General features: G+C 31.0%; 4 protein-coding genes across 7 annotated transcripts; 2 read left to right on the top strand and 2 right to left on the bottom strand.

Annotated features, from left to right (window-relative positions):
- The first annotated feature begins 1,373 nt into the window (after window positions 1-1,373).
- LOC119668361 (U3 small nucleolar RNA-associated protein 14 homolog A) lies at window positions 1,374-4,017 on the top strand. The gene is made up of 2 exons (XM_038077836.1): window positions 1,374-1,867; window positions 1,924-4,017. Exons 1-2 carry the CDS (start codon window positions 1,466-1,468, stop codon window positions 3,961-3,963), a joined length of 2,442 nt encoding a protein of 813 aa, XP_037933764.1. The 5' UTR covers window positions 1,374-1,465; the 3' UTR covers window positions 3,964-4,017.
- Window positions 4,018-6,309: 2,292 nt separating this feature from the next.
- On the top strand, window positions 6,310-11,255 carry LOC119671602 (probable aminoacyl tRNA synthase complex-interacting multifunctional protein 2). 2 transcript variants are annotated; one of them, XM_038082315.1, is made up of 5 exons: window positions 6,310-6,518; window positions 6,609-6,710; window positions 9,015-9,179; window positions 9,237-9,465; window positions 10,830-11,255. In XM_038082315.1, the coding sequence occupies exons 1-5, from the start codon at window positions 6,381-6,383 to the stop codon at window positions 11,204-11,206; spliced, it is 1,011 nt and encodes a 336-aa protein (XP_037938243.1). In that variant the 5' UTR covers window positions 6,310-6,380; the 3' UTR covers window positions 11,207-11,255. The 2 variants fall into 2 exon arrangements, with proteins under 2 accessions (XP_037938243.1, XP_037938244.1); XM_038082316.1 differs by lacking the exon at window positions 6,609-6,710 and having other exon boundaries at window positions 6,312-6,518.
- A 3,695-nt stretch (window positions 11,256-14,950) lies between these two features.
- LOC119668385 (nuclear hormone receptor HR78) lies at window positions 14,951-17,936 on the bottom strand. 2 transcript variants are annotated; one of them, XM_038077869.1, is made up of 5 exons: window positions 17,646-17,936; window positions 17,287-17,553; window positions 16,553-16,870; window positions 16,113-16,481; window positions 14,951-16,050 (listed from the first exon to the last, which is right to left on the bottom strand). In XM_038077869.1, the coding sequence occupies exons 1-5, from the start codon at window positions 17,674-17,676 to the stop codon at window positions 15,248-15,250; spliced, it is 1,788 nt and encodes a 595-aa protein (XP_037933797.1). In that variant the 5' UTR covers window positions 17,677-17,936; the 3' UTR covers window positions 14,951-15,247. The 2 variants fall into 2 exon arrangements, with proteins under 2 accessions (XP_037933797.1, XP_037933796.1); XM_038077868.1 differs by having other exon boundaries at window positions 14,952-16,050; window positions 17,281-17,553.
- Window positions 17,937-23,505: 5,569 nt separating this feature from the next.
- Window positions 23,506-25,748, bottom strand: LOC119672966 (uncharacterized PE-PGRS family protein PE_PGRS46-like). 2 transcript variants are annotated; one of them, XM_038084153.1, is made up of 3 exons: window positions 25,643-25,748; window positions 25,364-25,574; window positions 23,506-25,330 (listed from the first exon to the last, which is right to left on the bottom strand). In XM_038084153.1, exons 1-3 carry the CDS (start codon window positions 25,674-25,676, stop codon window positions 23,671-23,673), a joined length of 1,905 nt encoding a protein of 634 aa, XP_037940081.1. In that variant the 5' UTR covers window positions 25,677-25,748; the 3' UTR covers window positions 23,506-23,670. The 2 variants fall into 2 exon arrangements, with proteins under 2 accessions (XP_037940081.1, XP_037940079.1); XM_038084151.1 differs by having other exon boundaries at window positions 23,506-25,574.
- Window positions 25,749-26,904: the final 1,156 nt, after the last annotated feature.

Raw genomic sequence — 26,904 nt, 5'->3', positions numbered from 1 at the left:
CATATTTGCATTTTCAGTAATAAAAAGACAAACAATTTTGCCATTTTTCCGCATGGGCTCGTTTCTGAGCCCATTTAATGTTTTAATAAAGAGCAAGTTCTTTTTATTCATTTCAGAAAAATTTTATAAAAGCGGAAGAATATATTGAGTTTATTTATCAGGAACTTTAAACTTTAAAGTTTATATAAAAATAAAAAAAAAGCAACCTAATACTTATTGGAGGCAATCTGACAGGGCAGTCTGGACTGTATTACCATCTAACAAGATTAGCGGTTTACTCTTAAGATGCCACAACATATATTTGGAAACATTGTTGGGCATCTTAAATCGGTTGAGTTAATTGAATTCAATGATTCAGGGAATATATTAAAAAGGGAGGGATCATATTAAAACTTTGAATCATAGTGCAAGATTCCCTAAACTTAATAATAACAATCATTTACATCTAAATCGTGCTAAATATCGAAAGTATTAAGGACGTGTGCGAATTAGGCTAAGTTGATGCAAAACCAAATGGGAGATTTTTTGGGATTTTTTGCACTGCACACATTTAGCCATTTATCAATACGTATTGAGACATCACTACATTATTGACATAACTTAGAATTTTTCTCACTTAGAACGCAACTTAGCCTAACTCGCACACGTCTTAAATTGCTAAATAGAAATATAGTTCTATACAAAAACAAAATACCAAAGTACAAAAAAGTTTTTTCTGTGACTCTATTAGCGTATTTTTAAAATACACACTCATTAAGCTAGAAAAACAAGAAGTAAATAATATGACATAACAAAAAAAAAAAAATAATAAACTAATAAATAGTTGAACATTTTGTTTTTAAAACTATTTAAGAATGTATTAAAATAATGGTTTAAACGACTTTATATAACTTTAATATTTAAACGACTTTATATAACTTTAATATTATGTTGGTATTAGTAATGTAACGAATTAAAGTTTTAAATTTTGATATTTAATAATATCAAAATGTTATAAAATATACACATATCCAAACAAAATATTAATAATAGAATATTTGACAATATTTTGAGACTATTATTTAAGGTTTAATGAGTTTAACATGCTAAATAGAAATCGGAAATAAATTTATTAATTTATATAAAAACAATATATCTTGTCATTATCTTTTGTAGTTTATTACACTTAAATTATTTAATAGGATATTTGTAACATAAATTATATTTCTTATTTATTGTTGTATATATATTACTCATATTTCAATATTTATAAATATTCATGATTTATATATATGACTTATATCCGTTTATAAAGGGTTTAGTACCAATTACTTATTTTTCTTTGACTTTGACAATTTAGATGCACATCACTAAGTAAAGAGAGAGAGACCGTATTTAGATTGTCATTCGCAGAGCGAACGCATGGTGTGTTGTTGTGTTATTGCTGCGGTAAACGTTTTATTAAAATTAAATAAATTCATTAAACATGAGTGACGTTGAGGAGCAGTATGATCCCAAAACTCATAAAAGTTTACTACAAGCCATTAGCAATTTGCAAACAACCCAACATATACGCAAGGCTACTCGTGGCGAGATAAGGAATCAGCACGACGAATTTCAGTTGGTAAAGCGTGCGAAGTTATCCACAGATGTACCCAAGTCTAATCTTGCAGTTAATGATGTCGTCCAAGTGCTAAAGAAAACTAAAAAACATTTAGATACCGGAAAACTGTTGAAAAATGTACAATCAACAAAGAAGGTTCTTGAAAAACCACTGGAAAAAACTGCAGCAGATCGTATACGCCGCACCATTGCCTATGAGAACACAAAGAAAACCTTAGCACGCTGGGATGCAGTAGTTGCTAAAAATCGTAGTTCTGAGACGCAAGTTTGTAAATTCTTTAAATTATATTTTCTTATTTTTTTATTTTGGATTTTCAACAGGTGTTTCCTTTGCAAACTGAGACAATTTATGTTGATACATCAGCACACGCAAAACCATTTAATTCGTCTCTGAAATCTGACTTAATGCTTGAAATGGAAGCAAGCGAAGCCAAGTTAAGAGCTTTAAAAAGGGAACAAATGGGTGATACAACAGATGAAAAAGAATTAGAAAACGAAAAACAGAGATTGTATAAAAGAGAAATGGTACGTCAGGAACTTATAGCTAAGCGTAAAGAGTTGGCGTATTTAAAAATGCGTGAATCACAAAAATCAGCTAAAGCACGTTTGCAAAATAAAATAAAATCCAAAAAGTATCACAAATTAATGAAACGGCAGAAGATACAAGAACAGATGAAACAATTTGAGTTGCTGCAAAAAACAAATCCCGAGGCCGCATTAGAGAAATTAAATGAAATAGAGAAAAGTCGTGTACTTGAACGGGCTAGTTTGCGTCATAAAAATACTGGTTCTTGGGCAAAAAATCTACAAGTGCGTGCTAAATATGATAAGGATGTACGCAAAGATTTAGCCGAACAATTGCAAATGAGTCGGCAAATAACTCAGAAGAAAAATGATAGTGAAAGTGAGGAAGAACAGGAATCTGAGAATGAAATCAAGAAGCAAGACGATGATGATTTTGATCCGTTTAATCCATGGACGAAAGCTCAGGCTGCCAAGAGTAATACAGAAAATATAGCAACTGATGAAAATTGGCGTAAATATTGGTTAGAGAGAAACGAGAATCAGAAACTCTTAGAAGAATATAAAAAGGATTTTCCAACAAACATAGATAATGAAGATAAAACTGAAGAAGATATAAAAGACGAGGAAAAGGAAGTTCAAATAAGATCTGAAAATAAAGATATAAAAAAAAATAAAAAGCGTCTTAATCTTATCGAAAACACGACTAATATAAAAGGTAAGCGTTTAAAACTAGAAAATAATGGACAGGAAGGAGATAACTCTCAACCGATTAATAAAAACACCAAAGTTAAAGCGAAGAAAAAGGTTAAAATAGAAAATGGTTGGGTGGTTGAACCTATTAACGAATCAGCTGCTAAAATTGAGGAATCTATTGATGATATATTCGATGCAAAAGAAGAACAAATACGAATAAAATTAAAAGAAAAACTAAACCACATAGCGGAGACGGCAAAAAAACTTAAAAACATAAAAGTCAAGAAAATGAAAAAGAGTGCTGTTGTAAAGGAGAAAGATGCTTTGAAGAATTTAAAGAATCTTTCATTTAAAGAACAAGCGACCAAACCCATAATTGATGAGGAATTAAATGCTGAGGAAAACAAAACCGATTCCTCTTCAAATGAGAATAATTTAACAAATATTACTAATATTGATAATATATCCACCAAACACGAAGAATCTGCACAAAGCGATACCATTGATCCTAATAAATTAGCCACTATTAAATTGAAACATAATGTTGGAGGATTTGATATTGTTAATTCGGTAATGGATGATGTCGATATAGAAGGAAGTGATGAGGACGACGAATTTACACAACAAATGACAATTACCGAAGCATTTGAAGATGATGATATTATTGCCGATTTCACTAAAGAAAAAGCGGAAGACACAGAACTCAAGAATACTGAATTACAATTAACATTGCCTGGTTGGGGTGCATGGGCTGGCGCTGGTGTTTCGAAGGAACTACAAGCTGAACGAAATAAACGTCTTGTGTTGAAATTTCCTAACAAAGAAAAACGTCAGGATGATAATAAAAAAGGTGTTTATATTAACGAAGAAGTCTGTAAAGAAGCGCGTGAACATTTTGTCTCGGATGTACCATTTCCATTTAAGTCTGTTAAGGCTTATGAGGCCAGTATACGTGCACCTATTGGTCGTAATTTTGTGCCCGAAACAGCTTTTCGTATGTTAACTCGCCCAGATGTTATAACGAAAAAGGGACAAATAATAGATCCAATGGATGAAAGTGAATTAATTAAACCCGCTCGCAGGTTGAGACACATCGTTGATCGAAGAATTGAAAGAGCTGCACAAGGTACAATAAAAGCGTAAAACGTTCTGTGTGTGTAATTTCAATGAAATTTGTAAATCTATCAATTTTTTTTAGTAGTAAAATAAATAAATTGTTAAATTAAATGGTTTGATTTTTAAATAATGAAATTGAGTCACGGTGACGCCACGGTTGTTATACGATCTATTCGTGGATTAGAAATACGTCGATACCTACACTGGAGTCCAATCTCGACAATCGCTTACGGATAATGGTTACAACGCAACAAAGTCTTCAAAAAAACTTAGCCTGATATCTCTGATGATGCAACATATCTGTTATGTACAGCCATGTACTTATCCTGTCAAAATTTGGATTCGGATATAAGCAAATGGTAAAAATGTCACTCATAGACACGAAGATATTGATCATATGCAGTCTTACCCTTACACACAATAATTTGAGCCATATTCATTTAGGCTCGTTCCATTCAGATGGCAAGATTCCTTCACTTAAACCTAAGCTGGGTTCAATTGATTACCACCCACTCTTTTGTTCCACCCATCTGGATATATAAGTAAAACAAACTAATATCATAGTTTATATAAAACTAATGAGGTGGTTTCAAATAGCCGTGCGAGTTCGAGTAAATTGGTGGAAAATTGAGGAAAATAGTAAATTATGTCAGTGTGGCAGCGAATGTCGGTATTTATCAGAATTTCGAGTAGGTTAAATTAGATAAAAATTAAGTAAATTAGGTGTTATCATTGTGAAAATTTTTTAATAATAAGTAAATAAATAAATATAAAAACTTTTACCAAAAATAATTAATAACTGCTATAAAAAAAGAAACAAATATTTACATAAGTGTAATGGTCTCGCCCGTGCGATTATTTGAGTAACATTAGCATGACTTTCTCAGCATTACGTTCCTAGATTAGGTTCTATACATAAGAAAGAACAAAAAGAAACGAAAAGAATAGTACCTCCTGACGTCTCCAGTCCTAACACTCTCCCAGTAGACCTTGTTTTAGCTTCTCGCTTTAAACCTCCTGAATACCTTTTCCATTATTTTGACGAGGTGGATCATAATCCTCTCGCCATTCCCCTTTATAACCGCGGCTTTCGTGACCCTGGTCACAAGATTTATCTCTGATCTCTTCTCCGCTTTTTAGCCGTAACCCCATCCCCTTCTTCACTACCCTTTCTCCTTAATTCATGCCCTTCCTTTCTGGTTTAGATAAACCTAGTTTACTAGGTATTAAGTCTATCTATTTTCTCTCTCACCTGATTACTGGAATGAAGTTTCCACATTGCTGTGGGAATCTTCTCCATTCATTCCCAAGAGGTGGTTTTAGTGGGTTCAAGTCTCACACTGTGGCTTTCGATACTTTCCACCTACTGCAAAAAAAAAAAAAAACGAAAAGAATAGTATTGAAATTTTATGAATAAAAATAAAAATATAATTAATTAATTAATTTAATTATTCTACAGTTGGTTTATGGTTTCATTCTAAATTAGAACTTCTAATATATATAAACACAGCAAGTAAAATTGTTAATAAAAAACTTTCATAGCAAAAGTAACAAAACTCCAGAAAAATATGCGAACAAAAAAGTCAAGTACGGCTTTGGATTAGTTCACATTTTGCAGGACCCGAATTCGAATCCTGGTACTTGCAATCTCAAAAAATAATTATTTACGAATAATTAAATACAAGAATTATTTCCAAGACCACTGATGATGGGTATTTAGCAATACTCGAAAAAGTTGTATGGTCAGCCAAAAATTTAATTAATTAAAATAATATAAAAAATAAAATTTTTGTTGTTGTAGTTCACTACTGTTCGAAAAAACCTCTTCATAAGTGTAATACAAAAAAACCAAAGGAAATTTCAATTTACATTACCTCAATTTACTCGAATTCGCACACTGCCTATATAAATTACTTATTTTACAATAATTTATGTTATATAATACTATATATGTATATAAAATTAAGATTTTTTGCATTTGTTTACCATTTTATGTAATGAAAAATGTAAAGAATGTGTTGTAACGAAACTTATATATTAATATATGTATATATGATATTTTAAAATTTATAAGTTAAAAAATTTTTAAGCAGAAACAAAACTAAAATTTGTTTATTTCCCTTTATTTGAATTTAATCACTTTCACTTTCGGTTTAAATTCATTTCGATATGAAATAAATATTTTTAATGGCTTAGTGAATTTAAGGGTTTCTTTTGACATATAAATGGCAGCCAAATGCTAATATAACATTAAAAAACAAAAAATAAGGTTGTAAACCCTATAACTGCCAACTGTCAAACGAAATGTATTGTGCGAATTAATTACGAAATTTGTGAATAAAATAAGCAATTTTTGCTGCATCTAATATATTTGTAATATTTTATATTTAAAGACAATTTATATGAAATATTTTTTCTAATTGTTACTAATTTTAATATAAATAATGTATGAGTTAAAAACTTTACTACCTCAATTTGATATTAAACTACCAACTTGTATGTACGCATTAAAAAACGTGAGTCTATCAGCCGATGCATGTGCTAGGAATAACACTAGCAATGGTGTAGACAGCATATGCAATGTAAGTTTCAATGAAGACAAATAAATTAGAAGTTTTTTATATCTTTTTAAAAATACTATACAAAAATTAAAAACAAAACAATTATTAAAGGGAAATCTCGCCACAACTGCCACGTCTACCTCAAATTCATCTCAACCTCCGTGTGTACTTGATCTGGATATATTGAGCGCTCAAGTTCAGAAAATTTTAAAGGTTTAAAAAGTTTTAAGATTTAAATAATGTTAAAATTTATCAAAATTAATAACGTTGTAAAAATGCCTATGAAAATTAATTGCTTAATAAAGATAACTTTAATGAAACTAACTCTAACTCATCAATGCAAGTTACTGTTGTTTGTAAAAAGGCGTGGCAATGTGGTTGTTATTAATATTACTAACTAGCACTTCATGACTCCTCAGTAACTGATAAGCACAATATGTATTCGATAAATGTTCTATAAAGTTTGTTGTATATCATTCTAATTGTTCATCAGTTTCAACTACATCATTGTCGTTATTTCATAAAGCTATGTTCAATCCGACGTAAATCGGTTTAATATGTTTTAACTAACAGTGGTATTTAGACTTATTAAACAAACTCAAAAATTAGCTTTAATTTTTTTGTTTTTTTACTTTATTTGACTATAAAAACAATGCTTAAATGCAAGTTTTGAAATGATGGTCCATACGAACATATATTTACGATATGTCAAAAAGGCTTGCACTCTTTTTACCAAACAAAAAAATCTATGGCATCAAATGCATCTCTGCGTTTGGTTCTCGTTTAATAATTTAAACTAGTTTTATTGGCAATAATAATATTGAAACATGTTTACAAACTAGTTTCTATCGTTAAAAGGCATTAAAAGTGGTTAATGTCTAGACATAGTTTAAAACTTAAACAAAATCAGAAATTCAAAATTTGTTATTAAATTTATTAATTTTTTGGTCTTCCTATGGTTAAACGATAGTACCTTTTCGGTTTGTACATACTTTTAAACTCAAACAAATTACAATTCCAAATTGTTTCGTTAAAATTCTAAATTTGTGTATAAAAACTTAAACTTAGTGCAATTAATATTGATAATAATTATTCTGTTTAAAAACCCATTAGAAGAAAAAAACTAATTATCTAAAAATGTTGTTTATGCCAACTTGTTTTCTGACAATTGTTTATTTACATTTATATATTTTTTGTTCACTTATTTATATATTAAAAATACAGACATAAATATATATAGATACATGTTTCAAAATTGCCTTATATTTGAGAGATATATTTGCCATGCGCTCGATCTATTTTGGTCACACTTGAAATTAAAAAATAATTTGTGACACGTCTTTTTTTTAAGAAAGTTTAATTTTTATATTAAACTATAATAATTATTTTAATTGGAAACAATGAAAGAGGTGTGGAATATATAAAATTCATAATTGACATTAATTAATTTTAAGCTTAAAGCTTTAATATTTACCATAAATTATAATTAATTGGAAGATTAAATAATGAGACAAAAGTAGTTGTGGTAGTTTTATTCAGATCTACATTAAAACCGATTTGTTTACTTAAATCTATTTACCGGGAGTAATATTTCCTCTCTTTGGAAGAACGTATGACATACTTAAGTATACAGTATGATCGCAGTATATACTTAACTAATCAAGCAGTGATAAACACGTGATAAATAGAAATCTAATTCTAATATTTCTAATATATATATAAAAAATTTACTTTTAATTTAACATTGTATTATAAATACTATTAACTAATATATTAATATCAGATATAAAATATGTGTAAAAGATCATATAAAAGTTTTAATACAAAACTTAATATATGATCGGAATTAAAGAAATAATTTTTTTAGTGCTTTTAAAGTTTCTTTTTTTTAAATAAAACTTTTTTATATACATATATATCTCCGATTATATATATATGTTTTTTTTGCAAGCTTTTGTTTATAAATTTATTATTTTGATAATTAATTTTCATATTTGCCTTATTGCAAGCTTTTGTTTATAAATTTATTATTTTGATAATTAATTTTCATATTTGTCTTATTAACAAAATATTGTTTTTAAATTAAATCACAAAATTTATGTTTAATTTATTTATTGACTACAAGTAATATATAACCAGCGCTGTGAACTAGTTCTGAACAGAACCAGTTTAAAATTGAAACCTTTGACATTTAAGGGTAATTCAAGTTAATCGCTAATAAAATCACTGCGGCTTTCAAAATTCTGCTTTGAGTCGTTAATACAGAGCTTAGAGGCGAGCCAAATCTTGTGCCGTTGGTTGGCTTTTGAATCGAACTAGTTACTTAGATTACTAGATCAATAAACCGAACCATTTATATTATTTATTCATAGCGCTGTTTATACCTTTATATAGCTGTCACTCTTACTATAATAATACATTAACAATTATTGCAATTTTTTTTATCATATTAAATTAGCTATGGTTTAAATAATACAACATGTGTCAAACCAAAATTTTTTTTTAATTAAATAATAGTCATCCAGCGAATCAAAGGCTATAATTGTGCGGCAAGATAAAGTACTTCAACAATTAAATGAACTTAAAGCTCAACTCGCAGGTATAAGGTCTACATTAGGATTATGTCAGAAGGGTCCACAGCATACTAATCAATACGTTGGTAAAAATGGTGGACTGAGAGAGGTTTGACATAACACATTTTATATATCAGATCCAAATAAAATATCTCTTATTTTATAGGAACCATTACATGATGTCGTTATTAATGGACATCCAAATTTTATACCATATGCCTTATTGGCTCTTAAAAATGCGTGGAAGGATCTGTTCACAATTGATATAAAAACTTTTACACATTCGACAATGGCTGATATTGGACCTGATGCGCGAGAGTTCGAGAAAAAATTGGCAGCAGTGCCTGTAAATGAGTCTATACCGAAAATAAATGTGACACTTATTTGGAAAAATTGTAAGCAATTTTTTTTGTTAAATTTGTTACATTTATTAATTTTTATAATTGATGAAATTGTTTTCTGTGAAAGTATTGTTTTATTATCTATACTTATTGTTTTTTTCCTTTTTTTCATTTGCGTTTCTGTGATATATATGTGTGAGATAAGTTGAGTATGCTTGCGTTTATGGAATTGTTGTTGTAATTCAATTTGTAAAGAAAGAAACCACAAATGACAAAGTTTAGATTCCAAGAACGGTCGGGTCTACATCCAGGAACCATTTGACGATCAAGCACCGTTTAACACTCTCCATAAGAACTACACAAGCAGGTCCCAACAGGCTACTACACTAATAACGACAAAATTTGAAGAATAGGGCAGGGTGATGAGAGTGAAGGTGGTGTAAGGTAGAAGTAAAGAAGGAATGTTAAAGTTATACTGGATGTTGTGAAGAAATCTCGTTACTTCATGTATCAATAGAATAAAAATTTGGGTGGATTGTTTGGGACTAGTAGTTGTCAGAAAACAACTTGGCATAAACGACAGTTTCGACACACATTGGGAATATAGGTGTTAATGCTTACTATGCTTGTTAGTGTTTAGTAAAAGACTTTCACGCATGGAGTTAAGGGGTTTACAATGTAATTGATATGAATCGATTTATTGAATGTTCCGAAAATGTAAAAATAACATAGTGTTTCTGATTTAATGAGACGCGCTTAAAACAAATAATGGCGTCGTTATATATACAACAAGAGTTTATACGCAGAATTGACGATTTTGTTTAAATCAGATTTTGTTTAAATGTAATTTAAATAAGATATTTTGATATCTGCGAACTTATACATATTTCAATGATGGTCATAGTGTGTAAAATCTTGATCATTCTCAAACAAAACCTAAAATGTTTCTGGCTTGCGGTCCTCTTATTATTTTTATGTACTGGAGAGTCTCAAAAATCTTTAACTACATAAAACATTGTTGAAAAATATATTTAAATTTTGTATGGCATTGTCGATTTATTTTAATATTTTTACTTATTTATTAATAATTGACATCTTTAATTAACTTCATTTAATTGATGTAAAAGTAAAGGAGCCCAGTTCTTAATCTGAATATCCTTTTTCAAACTTTCTGTTTACAATTTTTCTTTTTTTTACAAAAAATCCTTTTATAATATTGCTCTTTATTGCTTAACATTTCAGTATACTTCCTTTTTTTGCTTTTTAATGAAAATGCAAATATGTTTCTATTACATTATCGTCAAAGGTAAAAACATAATAAAATGAATTATAATAAATAAAAGAAAAAAATTGCCTATCCAAATTTAATACATACATTATATATTTGATAATAATTTAAGTTCTTGTTTTCATTTTAGGTGAGCATACAGAAATGATAAGTTCACCTACTATGTACGTACCCATATATGGTGAAGTGAATATCATTCGTTATTTAGGACGTGTTGGCCCTGCTGAGTATAGATACGAGGATTCACCACTTTGCAATGAAATTGATGCTGTCCTCGATATTTGCTATCAGCTCCTACGTTGCACAACCGCTAAAAGTCGAGCAAACATGATAAGATCACTCAATAATCGCCTACAGAAACAAAAATACTTTGGAGGTAATGAAATGTCCATAGCAGATATTGGTGTACATACTTCTCTAAAACGTATGCCAGCTATTACGGAAAAAGATTTGACACCTGCATTAAATGAATGGCGAAAACGTGCTCAATTGGTTACAATGATTTAATTACACAATAAAATATTGTTATAATTAAATAAATATTATAAATAGAATATATTATGTATTTAAATAACACTATGATATTTCGTATAACGTCCTTAAATTTAAACTTGTGTAATAAATAGTTAATTTATTGAAATAATGTTGGATTATTCAATAATACTAGACAAATGAACTGCAATTGGTCATCGAAATTGAATAACAGCTGCGGGACGTAGACCCAGCCGTTCGTGGAACCTATATCTTTAATCTATTTTACAAGATATGTTGTTTTCTTTGTAAACTCTAATAATAAATTCATATCGTGCTAAAAATAGATACAAAACTTATTATAAAATTTTCACACGGTAAAATATGTCTTCATATGGAAATCGCCAATTTTTTCTGTGATATGAATGTTAATACAAAAAAAAGACAAAAAAAAGAAAATAATTGTACCATCTATCTGCCTAAGCGAATTTCAAAGGTGTATTGTATTCCAAATAATTGACAACAACATAAATGGACCAATACATTATGTTGAATTTTGGTTTGTTCGGAAATGCAACAATGTTGCTGCAATAGTAATGCAACATGTTTATAAATGCTGCTTTTGGCGACATTACTGCAATCCTGTGTTCATAAATGCAGTACTAACACAGCTGTTGCGCAGTATATAAGCAGTAATAATTTTTGTGCTGCAAACATAACTGATCGCTCAAGATGTTTCAGTTCCTCTGACCTTAACATCCAAATCAACTCCACTTCTATTCTCATAGTCGACAAATTTAAATACCTCGGAGTTGTTTTCTCTCCCAAACACAACTTCATTCCACACGTTTCCCACTCCATTCAGAATGCCGCCTTCCGGCACTTCCAACTTAAAAACGCCTTGCACAGGCACAACCTCCTCAACGTCCTGACCAAGATACTATGTTATAAGCAACTCATTCGCCCCATCTGTACGTATGCGTTCCCTATCTGGTTTGGGATTTTCTCAGCGCAAATGGAACGCCTCCGAATTCTTGAAAGGAAAATCCTTCGCGACTGCATCAACTACAGGCGGAAACCCAATGGACATCACCACTCTTGTCGAGTACTCTACTCCTCTGCCAAGATTGAAAGACTTGACGAATATCTTCTTTCACTTGCGCGCAGACACTTAACTCGTCGACACAATCTCCCCCCAATATTCTTCGTAAAGAGGATCTTCCTTCTGAGTTTCTTCAAGCCCTTTTTTACAAGCCCTCTCAATCACTTTCTGTCTACCTTGATGAAATAGTTCGTTCCCCTCAATTCATCCCGTTATACAACCGTGGATTTTACAATCCCCTACATCGTGTATACCGTTAGTAGTCATCTTCACTCATTAGTTTGTTAGGATTTTCTCATCACCTCTAATTTCAACGCTCATGCGTTTTCAGTCCTAGCTTAGAGGAATTTGTATACAAATATTAAGCTCTTATTTTCTGTCTCTCCTAATTCTGGAATGGTGTTGCATCTGCGGGTGCAATCTTTCACTTACATTCCAAACAGGTGGTTTAGTGGGTTCAAGTGTCACACGGTGGCTTTCGATGCTTCCACCTATTGCAAAAAAAAAAAATGTGCTGCAAACATTATTACTGCATTATAGATTTTTAAAGAATATCAGAAAATATGGAAAAAGAGCAAGTTGAAGATATTTATTTTCGTAAATAAATATTTATATAAAATTTATTTTTACTTAACGAGTTGATAACGTACCAGAAAAGAAACTTAAATTGCTGGTGGAAACTAAGTTGCAGCTGGATGGCGAGGTTAGTGCGGGTCGAAAAAAGAAATCGTTTCTATGGGCGAAAGTTCTAGCAGAAATGGAAAAGATAATGCCTGATGTTAATATGACGAAAGAATAAATATCTCGGAAATTTATTAACTTGCTCACAACGTACAAACGTATAAAAAACAGAAACAAACGTACGGGCAGAAATGCAACTTACTGGGAATTTTTTGAAAGTTTTGACGAAGTTTATGGGATTAGACACTCCGTTCATTCAACAAAAGAAAATCTGCAATCGTCCATAGAACAGCAAGATGTTGACGATAGCCAAAATATGAAAAGCAGGATGGATGAAGGGTCGTGCTCTCGACAAAACAAAAGGCAAAAAGTCTGCAGTAGTAGAGATATTCTACAGTTTTTGGAAAAAGAATCTTCAAGGGCACAGATTCGTCATAAAGAAATCATGAAATTGGAACGTGTAAAACTTGAAGTAGAACGGCAGCGAGTCCAATACATGGTGGAAATAAAAAATATGTTGGAGCAGTTTCTTCAAAAGTAAAGAATCCTCAAAGGAATAGACTCGTTATAACGAAATCATTGAATTGAAACTTGAAAAACTTAAAGTAGAACGACAGCAAGTCCAATACATGGTGGAAATAAAAAATATGTTGGAGCAGCTTCTTCAAAAGTAAAGAATCGTCAAAGGAATAGACTCGTTATAACAAAATCATTGAATTGAAACGAGAAAAACTTGAAGTAAAACGACAGTGAATCCAATACATGGTGGAAATAAAAAATATGTTGGAGCAGCTTCTTCAAAAGTGATCAATATCTTGATTTATTTTTTTATAATTTATTATACCACCGGAACTTAAATAAAAGGAATTTAAAGACCGTTTAAGAAATAAATAGTGTTGTTGAATTGTTGGGTGTAGAGGTGTCATCGAGACCATCGTCAATGTCTACTGTTGGAAGCAAACAATTTGACCTACATTCAGCGTCAACATTCATAGCATATATAAATGTATGTCCGTAGTGAGATTATGTAATGTGTTTTAAAGTTTAACCATCGTTAATTATAAAGTTATACAATATATTACAAGTAGATATCACTTTTGAAATGATTTGTACTGTTCCAACGTTAATACGGTTCAGAATTTCGAATTTTTGCTTAAGAATTCTACTGGTTTGCTTTATGAAAACTCTTGTCGTGCTTAAGCAATATTTAATTTTTTTTATCTGTACATAGTATCCATTGTCCCTGTACGGAACCATTATAAATTTTAAGAGCGGATAAGTAGAATCACCTGAAATGATTGAATGTGGTACCAGTTTCATTTATTCCAAAGTTATTGCTTGGGAATATGTCTGACTTTCCGCACGTTTGCGACACAACAACTGCCTGCATTCTTAATAAAATTATCCAAAAAGGTGCGCTGACTCTGAGCTTCCAATTTGGCAGAACACGAGTTTGATTCCTAGCACTCGCAGTCGAAAAAAATTATTAACGAATAATTAAATACAAGAATTATTTCCAAGAACACTGATGATGGGTATTTGTCAATAAACGAAACAGCTGTATCGTCAGCTAAAAATTCAATTCATTAAAATAATATAAAATAAATTTTTGTTGTTGTAGTTCACTACTGTTCGAAGAACCTCTTTATGAAATTTTCTAAGTTTCTATTAAATATAATAGTCATTTTCGTCTGAAAAATTTTACTTTGAATTACAACTTATATTAACAAAAACCGTAGTACAATATCGCAAAAGGCCTTAGATATTCAAGATGATAACGGAAATAAAGCAACAATCTCAGTTCCGTATGCTCACACAATTATAAAAGGAAAAGGATTATGTCTGCTGTTTTTTAACGAAGAACTTTTCTATCGAAAGTTTCACATATGGAATAAAAATAAATTGAGACACATTTTTTTTAAATATTTGTATAACCTTTATTTATACAACGCTATTTTCAATAGTTATATTTTGTATTAATATTAAAAAATTATGTCTTTAAGATTAAATCTTACTTAACATCTAATTGCATTTTAAATATATTCCATATATTTTGTATACATACTCTTATAAAAACGAAGGAAAGTTGCTTCAACAGGTTTAATAAAATAAAATAAAAAAAATTGTAAACGTTGGACAAGTTAAAGCTTCCTCTATACGAGTTCAGTCTATGCTTGATATTGTCTTTATATATAAATTTATATATTTCTGCTTCTTTTAAAAAATCCCATTGAACGATATTTCCGTTGGGTTTGGTATGTTAGAATAGCTACACTGGTTAGGGTTGTAACGTTCTAAACACCATAATTTGCGCTAAGCGTCAAAATTAATGGTATCATACTATCTATTTGCACTTGTCCCACCAAATTGGCGAAGAAAAGCTCCTCAATTGTTTCCGTTTCCAAGGCACGCAACGGTAGTAAATTCATAACAAGTTCATTGAAACGCTCTTCAACTTCCGCAGCTGTTTTGTAGGTTGCAATGTGATTGCGCAGAGTTGTTAGAGCGTACATTTGTACACGTTTTATATAAGTTTGTAAATTTCGTTCTTTTGGGTCGATAATCAGAAATGGATTGAATGTGTACACCAAACGTAGTAAAGCATATTCTATGTGGCTCACTTCGCTTGTTTGCATCTCCTGTATAAAGACATATAAATTCGTGGCATGTTCACTATGTTTGCGAATTTTTTGTGGTTCTATTTTATCAATATTCGATAGCTGTCTTATGTTACTAATAAATGTAGACACAATAGTTGGTACAGATAAATTAGTCGACTGTGCAATTGCAATTGCTAAAAGTCCGGGCCACGCGCTACGCAAAAGCTTAGCTTGTGTTTCTTCATCCAATTGTTGGAATGCAGCAATTTTACGCAGCCAATACACACTAAGAAATATAATACGTGAACCAGTCTCACAAACGTAATGCATGCTTAAGTACGATGACACTAAGGCCGGAGCCTGCAAATTAAAATAGATCTGTGTGCCACTTAACAAACCATTTTCAAATATATTTTCATTAATAATAAATTCAAAGCGATCAGTAGAGCAATCATCCATTTCGTTTTGTTCGTCAGAACCATCGCCAGCGGTGTTACCTTAAAAAAAAAGGTTGGTGCTTTGTTATAATATATTTATGAGCCATAAAATTACAACTCACCGTCACTCATTTCGAAGTCTTCCATTTCTTTCTTAATATTATATGTATTTAAACCACTATTCGATGCTGCAATACGCTCTAAATGCTGTTGCACAGGAATCAGTAGTTGTAAGGCTTTATTAATAGCGCGTCTATCCAATGACGACTGCAGAAAGCCAATCGAAGTAGTGGGATTTGGTGAGTTTTCAACATTGAAATTGTGATTTTGGGAATTATTATTGTTTGTAGTAGTTGAAAGATTTTGTAAGCATAAAGTGCTACTATTATCAATAGAGTCCTCATCATCACTGGCTTTGGCAAATTCTGTGGGAAAGAAAAGAGCTGGGTTTGGTTGAGTTGAAAGCTGTTGCTGTTGTTGGCTTGCTAACACTGTAATAGTAATATTTGTTATATAAAAATTGGATATTAATTAAAATATTAGACTTGTGTAGACTTCTTACTTAAAGTTTGTCTTAGTTCAGCTAAATTTAAACCCATTGGAAAAACGTTAGCGTTCGATATGTTATTATCCAGGGATAGAGCCGCAGCGGCTACGGCAGCTGCTGTGACACTAGATGAAGTCACTGTCGATGTGGTGTTCAGATTATGATTAAAAACAGGTTGCTTTAATAGTTGTTGTTGATACACTGGACTTTTAGATTTTCCGACTGACAGTAAATTTCCAGCATTCGCTGCAGTAGTGGAACCCGTAGCACTTAAGTTTGTGTTGTTTAGTATATCTTTTTTGTCAACTATTGGCTTGCGCTCATGTTGAACAGCTAAGTTAAAAACAATAATTATTTCGTGTGAAAATAAAAATTAGAATAAAAATTAATGAATGAATGCATGCAGTAATGAACTTAACAAAAAAAAATACAAATTTATATATTAATTATATAAATATATCAATTAACTATAAATAAATATTTAAAATTAAAAGTAATGAATCCTAAAGTTAAAATTCTAAATATTTAGTTAAGGTTCGAATTAAATTTTAAAGTTAAATGCTTTTACTACATTTATACAATACATGCAACTAGAATAGTTCTCTGTTTTTAAATATGCTTAAAATTTTTTATATTTTACAAAGACAAACATAAACACAAGCACAGAAATAAAAATAAAAAATTTTGTTAATAAATTAATATATGTTTTCTAAGATGTTTTCGACGATTTAAATGAAAATTACAATCACTTCGCATGCCGCTGGCCAAACATTTCTGCAAACGACAGAACTGGCAACGATTTCGATGATGCTTAGTTACTTCACAGTTCATGGCGCCTCGACATTGGTATCCCAACTGCTTACGTATGGAACGTTTAAAAAATCCTTTGCAGCCTTCACAGCTAATTGCTCCATAATGCCGACCTGACGCTCGATCACCACACACAAGGCACAGTTCTACACTAACGTTACTAGCGCCGGAAGAATGTGCATTGTGATTGACAAGTGTTTTGCTATCTGCAAAAATATATATAAAAATGTATGATAAATATTCAGTAGAATACATATGCGTTCGTATATACATATGTGGAAAGAACCTTGAAGCCTACCTTCACTTTTGAAGCCCCCGCTTGTGCCCATCGCGAAATAAAACTTTTCAACTAAACTTTTTACACGACTTAAAATAAAAACTAAATTAAGTACTTTAGTTTTTAAAATGAATATTTTACATTTGACTAAAATTTTTTTTATAATTATATCTACTCATTTTTTTTTAGCTTTGTGTGGACCAGAGTTCAATCGAGGTCACATGCTAATTTTTGTTCTGCTTCTAGTTTTTTAATTAAAAAGCATCTATACATTTTTTCTTTTATGTAACGAATATTTTAAAATATTTTAACTTTCTGAACACAAAAGAAAAAAATTAATTTTTATTATTTCATTTAATGTAATGTAAAAATTCTTATTTGCGACCAAGAATTTTTCTATTAGTCGACGTCATAAAAATAAACGCTCTGGGAGAACAAAAACTTTAACAACAGGGTTGCATTTATAAATTTATGCTTGCAAATTCTTTAAACCAATTTACACAACGATTTTTTAAAACATGTTTTATATTATGTTCAGGCACACCTTGATTTAGCAAAAATTTTAATTTCAACTTTGTTTCAGCGTAATTAAGTGGTATTTTCCATACAAAATTCAGTTTTAAGGTTAGAACGAAATTAAGAAAAATGGCTTTAATTTAATTGAAACGAAGAAAAAAATTAGGGGACATTTCAAATGTAAGACATATTACATAAATAAATAATAATCAAATATATGACATATTATGTGGAAGTGATGCTGTGAATATTCATAGAATCAATTATACACGGTTTGAGACCTTAAATCCGCAAACAAAAATTAGTTAATATTTAACCCATATTCGAAAAGTCCAAGACCTCATCAATCAATACTTTTTTGTCCGTTAGTTATATCATTATTTTTTTTTTGAAAATAAATATATAAATTGCACCGGTTGTTAGATTTTTCAATAGCGTAAAACTGGGATAGCATAAAGAGAGCACTTTAAAAACGGTGTCCTATATCTGAAGATAACACAGTGTATAAATAATAAGCATAACTCGAATAGTCACTGATGTTTACCACTTTGTAAGCTAGTATGTACGTTAAAATTTCTAAAGTCAGAAACTATTACAACAAATACATCAAGCAATGCATGTATACGTCTATATCTAATGTGTACCCTAACTGTAGCTCTATTCCCTACGGGGCAGCCCACCTGTTTTTATACCTTTATACACAAACTAATTTCAGCCTTATTAAACTTTGGTCGAGATTCATTTAGACGAATGACATCCTCAGGGACATCAAGATTGATCCTATTAAAAAATACATAAAGAATAGAGCCCTGAAATTATTTACGAAATCTGACAGACTTACCAATACCGCGTTATCAAATCTCAGAATGGTTACAGGCTCCTCGGGGAGGTATGCAAATCTGAGGTCAATTATTGCTTAGTCTGATGAAGTGATAAATAATAATCTAGTCAAGGCGGAAAGAGGGGTTTTGAAGAAACCTCGCAGTTAATAGAGAGTAAAGTGCTCAGGTGCACTGACTCAAGTAGCCTCAACATAATAATATTTGCTTTTAATTTCAAATTTTCTCTGTCAAATATATTTCACTTTAAATGTTAAGGAACAATTTTAAGTCATACAGCGACTCAATTAACTTAGATCGAAATTAATAAATTTAATCAAAAAAAAAAAATAAATTAAAAAATAAAAAGATAAATAAAAATTAAGACAAAAAAAATAAGTCGAAACAAATTAAAAATAAAAAAAATTAAAAAAATATAAAAAAAAAATTAAATATGAAATGAAATTAAATATATAATAAAATTAAATATAAAAAAAAATTAAATAAAAAAAAATTATATATAAAAAAAATTAAATATGTCCAATTCATAATAAAAAAAAATTTATTTTAATAGTCTCAACTGTTTTTATTCAATTCCCCCACGCTTGCTGATATTGTAACGGGTAAGAGTTCTGTTATACTCTTCTGGATTGTTCTTTATCTTCCAGCTTACACCGATATTTTTGTAGCAAATCTGCTTCCTCTTTCAAATTTTTTTCTTCACACTCTAAAAATGGTTGCATAAATTTTTCTGGCGAATAATCGTCCATTAAGACATTACGATGATGTTGATTACCATAGATATTAACGTAATCAGTTTTAAAAGAAGATTACGCAATCTCTCATATTCAATAAGCCTACTTTATTGAGCTTTATTAACAGATTTGCTTGCAGCCTGGGTTTGTTCTTTTGCACGACTTGAAGTGGTTGGTTGCTCGCCATCGTTATCAGAATAATTTACAAGCCCAACTTGAGGTTTATTAACAGATTTGCTAGCAGCTTGGGTTTGTTTTATTGCACGACTTGAAGTGGTTGGCTGCTCGTCATCGTTATCAGAATAATTCACGAGCCCACCCTGTTCATTACGTTTTAAACCAAGTTCCTGAAACAAATTCGGCTTGTCTTTGCATTTCTTACCCTCAGCTTGAAAATTAGTTTCACAAAACTCATCGTTCATGCCATTTCCATTTTCTATTTCTGATAAAAGGTTTGTCATCTTGATTATCGTTGTTATTCAGAATTTAGAGACACTACTCAATACAAGACACTGCTCAATAGCGTAGGACGCTAAAATTTGTTATTATAAAAATATATATCTAGTAAGAATATTGTCATTATTTTAAATACAATCGATAACTTATTGAGTGTATTTTAACTATTTAAAAATAATTTTACAGGAATAAGCTCTAAAAATTATTTTTGAAGCTTAAATTAGTCTCACAATGAACACTGGGCATTTCGCATCAAATATGAAATGACGCCGGGCATTCGGTTAAGTACCGTTTTTCATATTAAAAAAAAATTTGGCAGTGTTGCATTGTGTAAAAAAAAATGTAATATATTGCTTTATGAAGCGAATATTAGTTTTCGCCCTCAATTTCAATTTAAAATTTTTGCTTATAATAAAATCGGTATACTTAATCGACAGCTTAAATCGAAGCAGCATATAACTGCTGATTATGAACTATAACACTTCGTTCAATAATGTGTGTGACTGACACATAGATGGCGACACTAATACTAAATAAATATTTTTTTCGAAAGTGGCAACCTTTTTAGGCTTACTGTTAAAATCATATGTTAATGTTATATAAAACAAGTTGACGAGGTCCTTAAAATTAACTAGTTCCGGAGCTGATTAAACTGTTGAAATTTGGCATTACCATTTCGCTGTAGAAGGTAGCTTCAAAGTTTTTTTGGTAACTTTTTTAAAGAATACAAGACATGATAACAAGATAGATATCAATTTTTTTTCCTAATAGATAAATTATTATAAATTTTTCCTAATAGATAGATAAATTTTTTTTCCTAATAATTAAATATGCTCAATTGCTGCAATGAAAAATTTTTTCAGTTTTATTTCGGTATTAATCTCATATACATGTGAGATATATACCAAATAAAATAACTTTTAAAGCTGATTTTAAAATTAGTTTTTAGACCGTTTACGCACAAGAATTAAAAGCATTCTTAAGGCAGCTGTCAATTAGTCAGCTGTTTAGAGGAAAACTATAATAGGTATTTTCTTTTGTACACATATATGTATAATTTTACGTGCTTTTTAACAGTAAAATAATAAATAGAAAACATAACATATTTGTTACGAACAATGACGACACCAATACGAATAATTAATGAAATCATTCGTTGGCAGATAACTGGAAATTTCATATGTATTTCCAAAAATCGTGCACAATATTTGAATTTTATATAATATAATGAATTAATATAATTAATATAATGAATTTTTAGTGTTGGCAACCATGTGATTTGAGCTGCTTATTAATTAAGCAATTTTAAAAAGGTTGGACTAAATAAGCCAGCTGTATTGTTGTTTCATATGTTTTAAAGTAAGCAGTTGTTCTTTTGTGATATGCTTACAAAAGAAAAGGCCTTATGAAGATTTTAGGAATATCCTGTATGAAATTTACAAAATTATGAAAAATGCGATTAGAACTCTTTAATAAAATGGCAATACTTTCGACTTCTATTTCATAAATATAGTGTCCTTTCTATATTTCTTGAAGTCCAACAATATTACTATATATTTTCTGCATCAATTTGGATTGGCCTGTAGATTAAAAGCTTCTATGTTCGCTTTTGTCATTGTCCATGTTTCTGAGCTATAAGTAGCTTACTTTCCTTAGATAGTAATCTTGTTTTTATTAAGTTCAAATATTTGTAAAAACATTTATTTGCTGCCTGTATTCTATTTCTTATTGCAATTTTGCCATCAATATTGTTGCTAATCAGCGCACCTAATAAGATGAAGTAGCTTACAACCTCAAAATTGTATTCACCAATTGCTATATGTGGCGTACCCATATTCTTGTTCCTTCTCGTTAGCTTAAGATATTTAGTTTAAGTTTCATTAATTCTCAGACTAACTTTATCTGTGCTTTCGTCTAGCTTTTTGAATACATTTGATAGGTTCCTATCGCTCTTTGCTATGACTGCAATATCGTCTGCATACGCACGAGATCTGGTACGACTTTGTTATATTATCACCGAGATTTTCAAGGGAGTGAATGGCGTAGTGCAAACCATTTGTCGAGAAAAGTATATGAATGATCTGTGAGCAAAGTTCGAATGTGTTAAATAACCGATACTGTCATACGCTTTGTGAACTCGTAGAAAGATAAACAATAATTTATATCTAAATGATTCATCAGTTTATTTAAGTTATACATTTGTTTATACAGTTGGTTTCCAAGCAAACCCATGAACTTGAATTAAATTTATATAGGTTATTGGTTACAATATTAAATTGGAGAATGATTGATAATATACGAATAAGAGTTGGTACAGTCACTCATCAGTGCAGGGCATTACGATCATGATATTTTGTGCTGCTAATCGATTTTAATTGAGGAGAAGATACTCAGTTCTTCATATGAAAGACAAAATGTTAACCGTTTGAAAGTAATTAAAGTGCAATTAGTGGCTGTACTGAAATTCTTAAGTTTTGCCTATTTAACTATTTATATAGATAGTATGATCAAATTTTGAATACATAAGTTTAATTGAAATGCGTATGTTCTGCGGAACGTCGATCTTTAGCAATGACAATATTAATTTCTCATTTATTTATATTTTCGTTGATATCGTTTTCACGGATCAATAATATTTTTCTGGTACAGATCAAAGCTAGACAAACATAAAGTTTTTGACCATAGGTCTCATCTGTTTTCAAGATGAGACGACATTCTAATAATATTGTTGTTGGGTGAATTACGTATAACAGCTATAATGGGATAATTTTCGAAAGGATCTATTTTAAATTAATGATGTTCTCGAAATATATAGGTGTAATTATTGCTATATGCGCTAACTCTAGTTGTGAAGTAATACTGTACTTCTTCAGTATTAAGATATTTGAAGAGAAATTGTTATAAAGAGGTGATGTGTGTTATTTTTATGTAAGTGACGTGAGACATTAGAACTCTGATTGGGGGACTTCTAAAGAACTGGAATGATAGGTTAAGCATATTTTCTAAGTAGGAATGCAATCAAAAGTCTAAATTTAAATTAATTATGTGAGTGAGTGATTAGTATAAAATAAATTTGTCCTTATATTGTTAAAATTGTTTCTTAGATAGAATAGTCTTTTGTTTCATAATTTTCAAACAAAAAAAAAATGATTTCAGACTTTTACTTCATTAAGGATACTTATATTTTCATAGGTAATTGTATTCTGAACTTTACGAAGTTAATAGATTACTTATTTAAATTGCTTTGTCTTTCTAAAACTGTAGTAGACATATGAAATTATTTAAATTTTTATAATTTATGATTTACATCTGACCCAAACTAATATAATGCATAAATTTCTGTAAAAATATATTAGTTTATTTAATAATTCAAAAAATTTCGAACTTAACTTAAAAACATAAGTGAATTTAATCTAAAATACATAATTCATAAATGTAACATAAAAGCTTAAAAATTTATGTAATTTTAAAACATTAATCAATTAAATCATAAGCGAAAGCTTACACTGGCAATAATGATTGAAGAATTGTAAATGCACCCGTTGGATTTGTCAATATATTCGTTGCTGTGGTAGCACCACACGTTGTATTATAAATAATGCTTGACATATTAGTAAGTACATCCGTCAAAATGCTGAGAGCAATTGAATGTGAACCAGCTTCTAATGCAGCAGTAGCATCAGAGATTTTATCAGCAATACCTAAAAGTATATTAGCTACGCTTTGAATTGCTCCTCCAGCTAATCCACCAACACCATTAACAATGCCACTAAGAGCACAGGTAACTGGGTCAATTGTGGTACCAGTACAACCAGCAGTTAATATGTTAAGAACATCATGAAGTCCTTCAAGTCCACCAAGTCCACCAGCTAATAAACCAGGCAAATCAGGAAATATACTAGTAAGAATTCCGGTGAGTGGGTTATTACCAGTAATTCCATCAAGACCACCGGTAAGTAAGTTAGTTAAAAGAGGTAATAAACCAGAAATATCAGGAATTCCACCAAGACCACCAGTTGATCCAGTTCCAACACCAGTTAATGAACCAGGAATACCAAGAATTGCATTAAGAATTCCAAGACCACCAGTTACTGAACCAAGATTAGGGATTACACTAAGAATTTCATTAGGAATACCAAGAACTCCATTAAGAATTCCAAGACCACCAGATACTGAACCAAGATTAGGAATTACATTAAGAATTTCATTAGGAATACCAAGAACTCCATTAAGAATTCCAAGACCACCAGATACTGAACCAAGATTAGGAATTACACTAAGAATTTCATTAGGAATACCAAGAACTGCATTAAGAAGTCCAAGATCACCAGTTACTGAACCAAGAATATTAGGAATTACACTAAGAATTTCATTCGGAGCGCCAAGACCACCAGTCAATCCAGTTCCAGCACCAGGTAATAAACCAAAAATATTGGGAATTACACCAAGACCACCAGGTAATCCAGTTCCCGCACCAGGTAATAAGCCGAGAATACCAAGAACTGCATTAAGAATTCCATTAGCACCACCAAGAACACCAGTTAATCCAGTTGCACCGTTAAGAATATTAATAACACCACCAGGAACAGTTGTGCCGCCAGTTCCACCTCCACCAGCAGCTCCGGTAACACCACCAATAAGACCGTTAATTGTATCAGTAAGACCAGCAAGTGCACCTCCACCAGCAGCTCCAGTTAATCCACCAAGAACACCGGGCAATATGTCAGTTACACTACCAGTTCCACCTCCACCAGCAGCTCCGGTAACACCACCAATAGCACCGGTAATTGTATCAGTAAGGCCAGTAAGTGCACCTCCCCCAGCAGCTCCAGTTAATCCACCAAGAACACCGGGCAATATGTCAGTTACACTACCAGTTCCACCTCCACCAGCAGCTCCGGTAACACCACCAATAGCACCGGTAATTGTATCGGTAAGGCCAGTAAGTGCACCTCCCCCAGCAGCTCCAGTTAATCCACCAAGAACACCGGGCAATATTTCAGTTACACTACCAGTTCCACCGCCAGTTAATCCACCAAGAACATCACCACCAGTAGCTCCAGTAACTATCCCAACAACACCTGTAATTGGATCAGTTATTCCTCCTAGAATACTGCCAACACCACCGGACACTGCATTGGATGTGCCAACAGTGGAAGTACTAGTACTAGTAACTACAGTACTAGTACTAGTAACTCCATTTGAACCAGTAGTTGTGCTTCCAGTTGCACCCGCAGATACAGTTCCGGTTGCTCCCGTTGCAGATGCAACAGTAACTGAACTTGTGGCTGGTCTAGCAGTAGTAGCAGTTGCGCTACCAGTTACTCCACCTAGGATATTAACAACTGGACTTAATAATCCCAAAATAGGTTCCTCATATGATAGATAGACAGTAGATATGAAGACTAAAATATGTAAGACAGAATGTAATTTATTTTATTAAGATATAATAATTTTTTATAACAATATTTACCAATTAAAAAAAGATTAAAACGTAATGGAGACATTTTAATTGAGTGGTGACAAGGTGCTTTCAGAATTAAATTTTATTAATTCTCTGGAGTAATTTTGGTATGCCTGCGCTTTTATACTTTATCTTGAGGTTCGAATTTAAGCGAACCTTTTGTTTTTTATTTATATAACCGATGTATTGACAAGATCTGGGTTCATTACAATTTACAGACTAAAGATTCATAAATAATTCTTGACTTCAAAACCTTATGTCTGTTTTGAAATTGGCATGTGCCATAAAATAATTTTGTATGTTTTTAATAATTGTTATTAACTTGCACATAAATTATATATATCAGTAGTATATATATAATATAATATATGTTGCATTTAATTAAAAAAAAAAAAATAAGAAAAAACTGGTGTAGTTTAGGGTGATAGAGGAAAATGCTGCTTCTTGAGATACAAAAGTTATAGCATCGCTAATTATATTTGAAGTTGAACGTTATATTAGACATTTATATTTGTAGAGTTAGAGTTAGAGTTCAAGATATAAAAATATATAAATGTAGTTCAAATAATTATAAAAGTTATAGGCGGAAATTTAATGTAAGTAGTTTGGTTCAGCACTTTTTCCCAGCATTTGCGGGCAATTCTATCGGGTATTTTTTTAGCTGCATGATCAATATGCATCAATATGATAATACAAGACAGAAATATTGTTGGAATGAATTTTTTATCTGGTAGATAATTTTATTATAATCTGGGAGATAATTTCTGGCATTTATTTTTTGAACATGATTTGCGGCATATGTTCGCTGAGACTACGAGTTAGATGGTCCATTCGATCAGTCTAATTATTAACTATTTCTTGCAATTAATGTGGCCGTATGGCGTGAATGGTGACATGAACATTGGCTTTCAATTTTTCAAGAGTTACTGGTTTGTCGGCATAAACCAATGACTTAACATAGCCCCATAAAAAGCAATCGAGAGGCGTCAAATCGCACGAATGAGGGATCAGTTAAAAGGGCCATTTCTAGAAATAAAATTGTTACCAAATTGATTTTGCAATAAATCGATTGTTAAGCGCTCTGTACAGCAAGTTCCGCCGTCTTGTTGGAACTAGAACCAAATGTCGTCGATGTCTAACTAATTAATTTTTGGGAACAAAGATTCAGTCAGCATGGCTTGATAGCGCTCGCCATTCACCGTAACTCCACCGTAACACCGACAGCTCCTTCTTTATTTCAGCGTCTTCTTTAACACCACGTGCTACAGCAG

Source organism: Teleopsis dalmanni, chromosome 1, assembly GCF_002237135.1.
Source record: "Teleopsis dalmanni isolate 2A chromosome 1, ASM223713v2, whole genome shotgun sequence".
In the NCBI taxonomy this organism is placed as follows: domain Eukaryota; kingdom Metazoa; phylum Arthropoda; class Insecta; order Diptera; family Diopsidae; genus Teleopsis; species Teleopsis dalmanni.
This window is presented reverse-complemented; position numbering and strand designations above follow the sequence as displayed.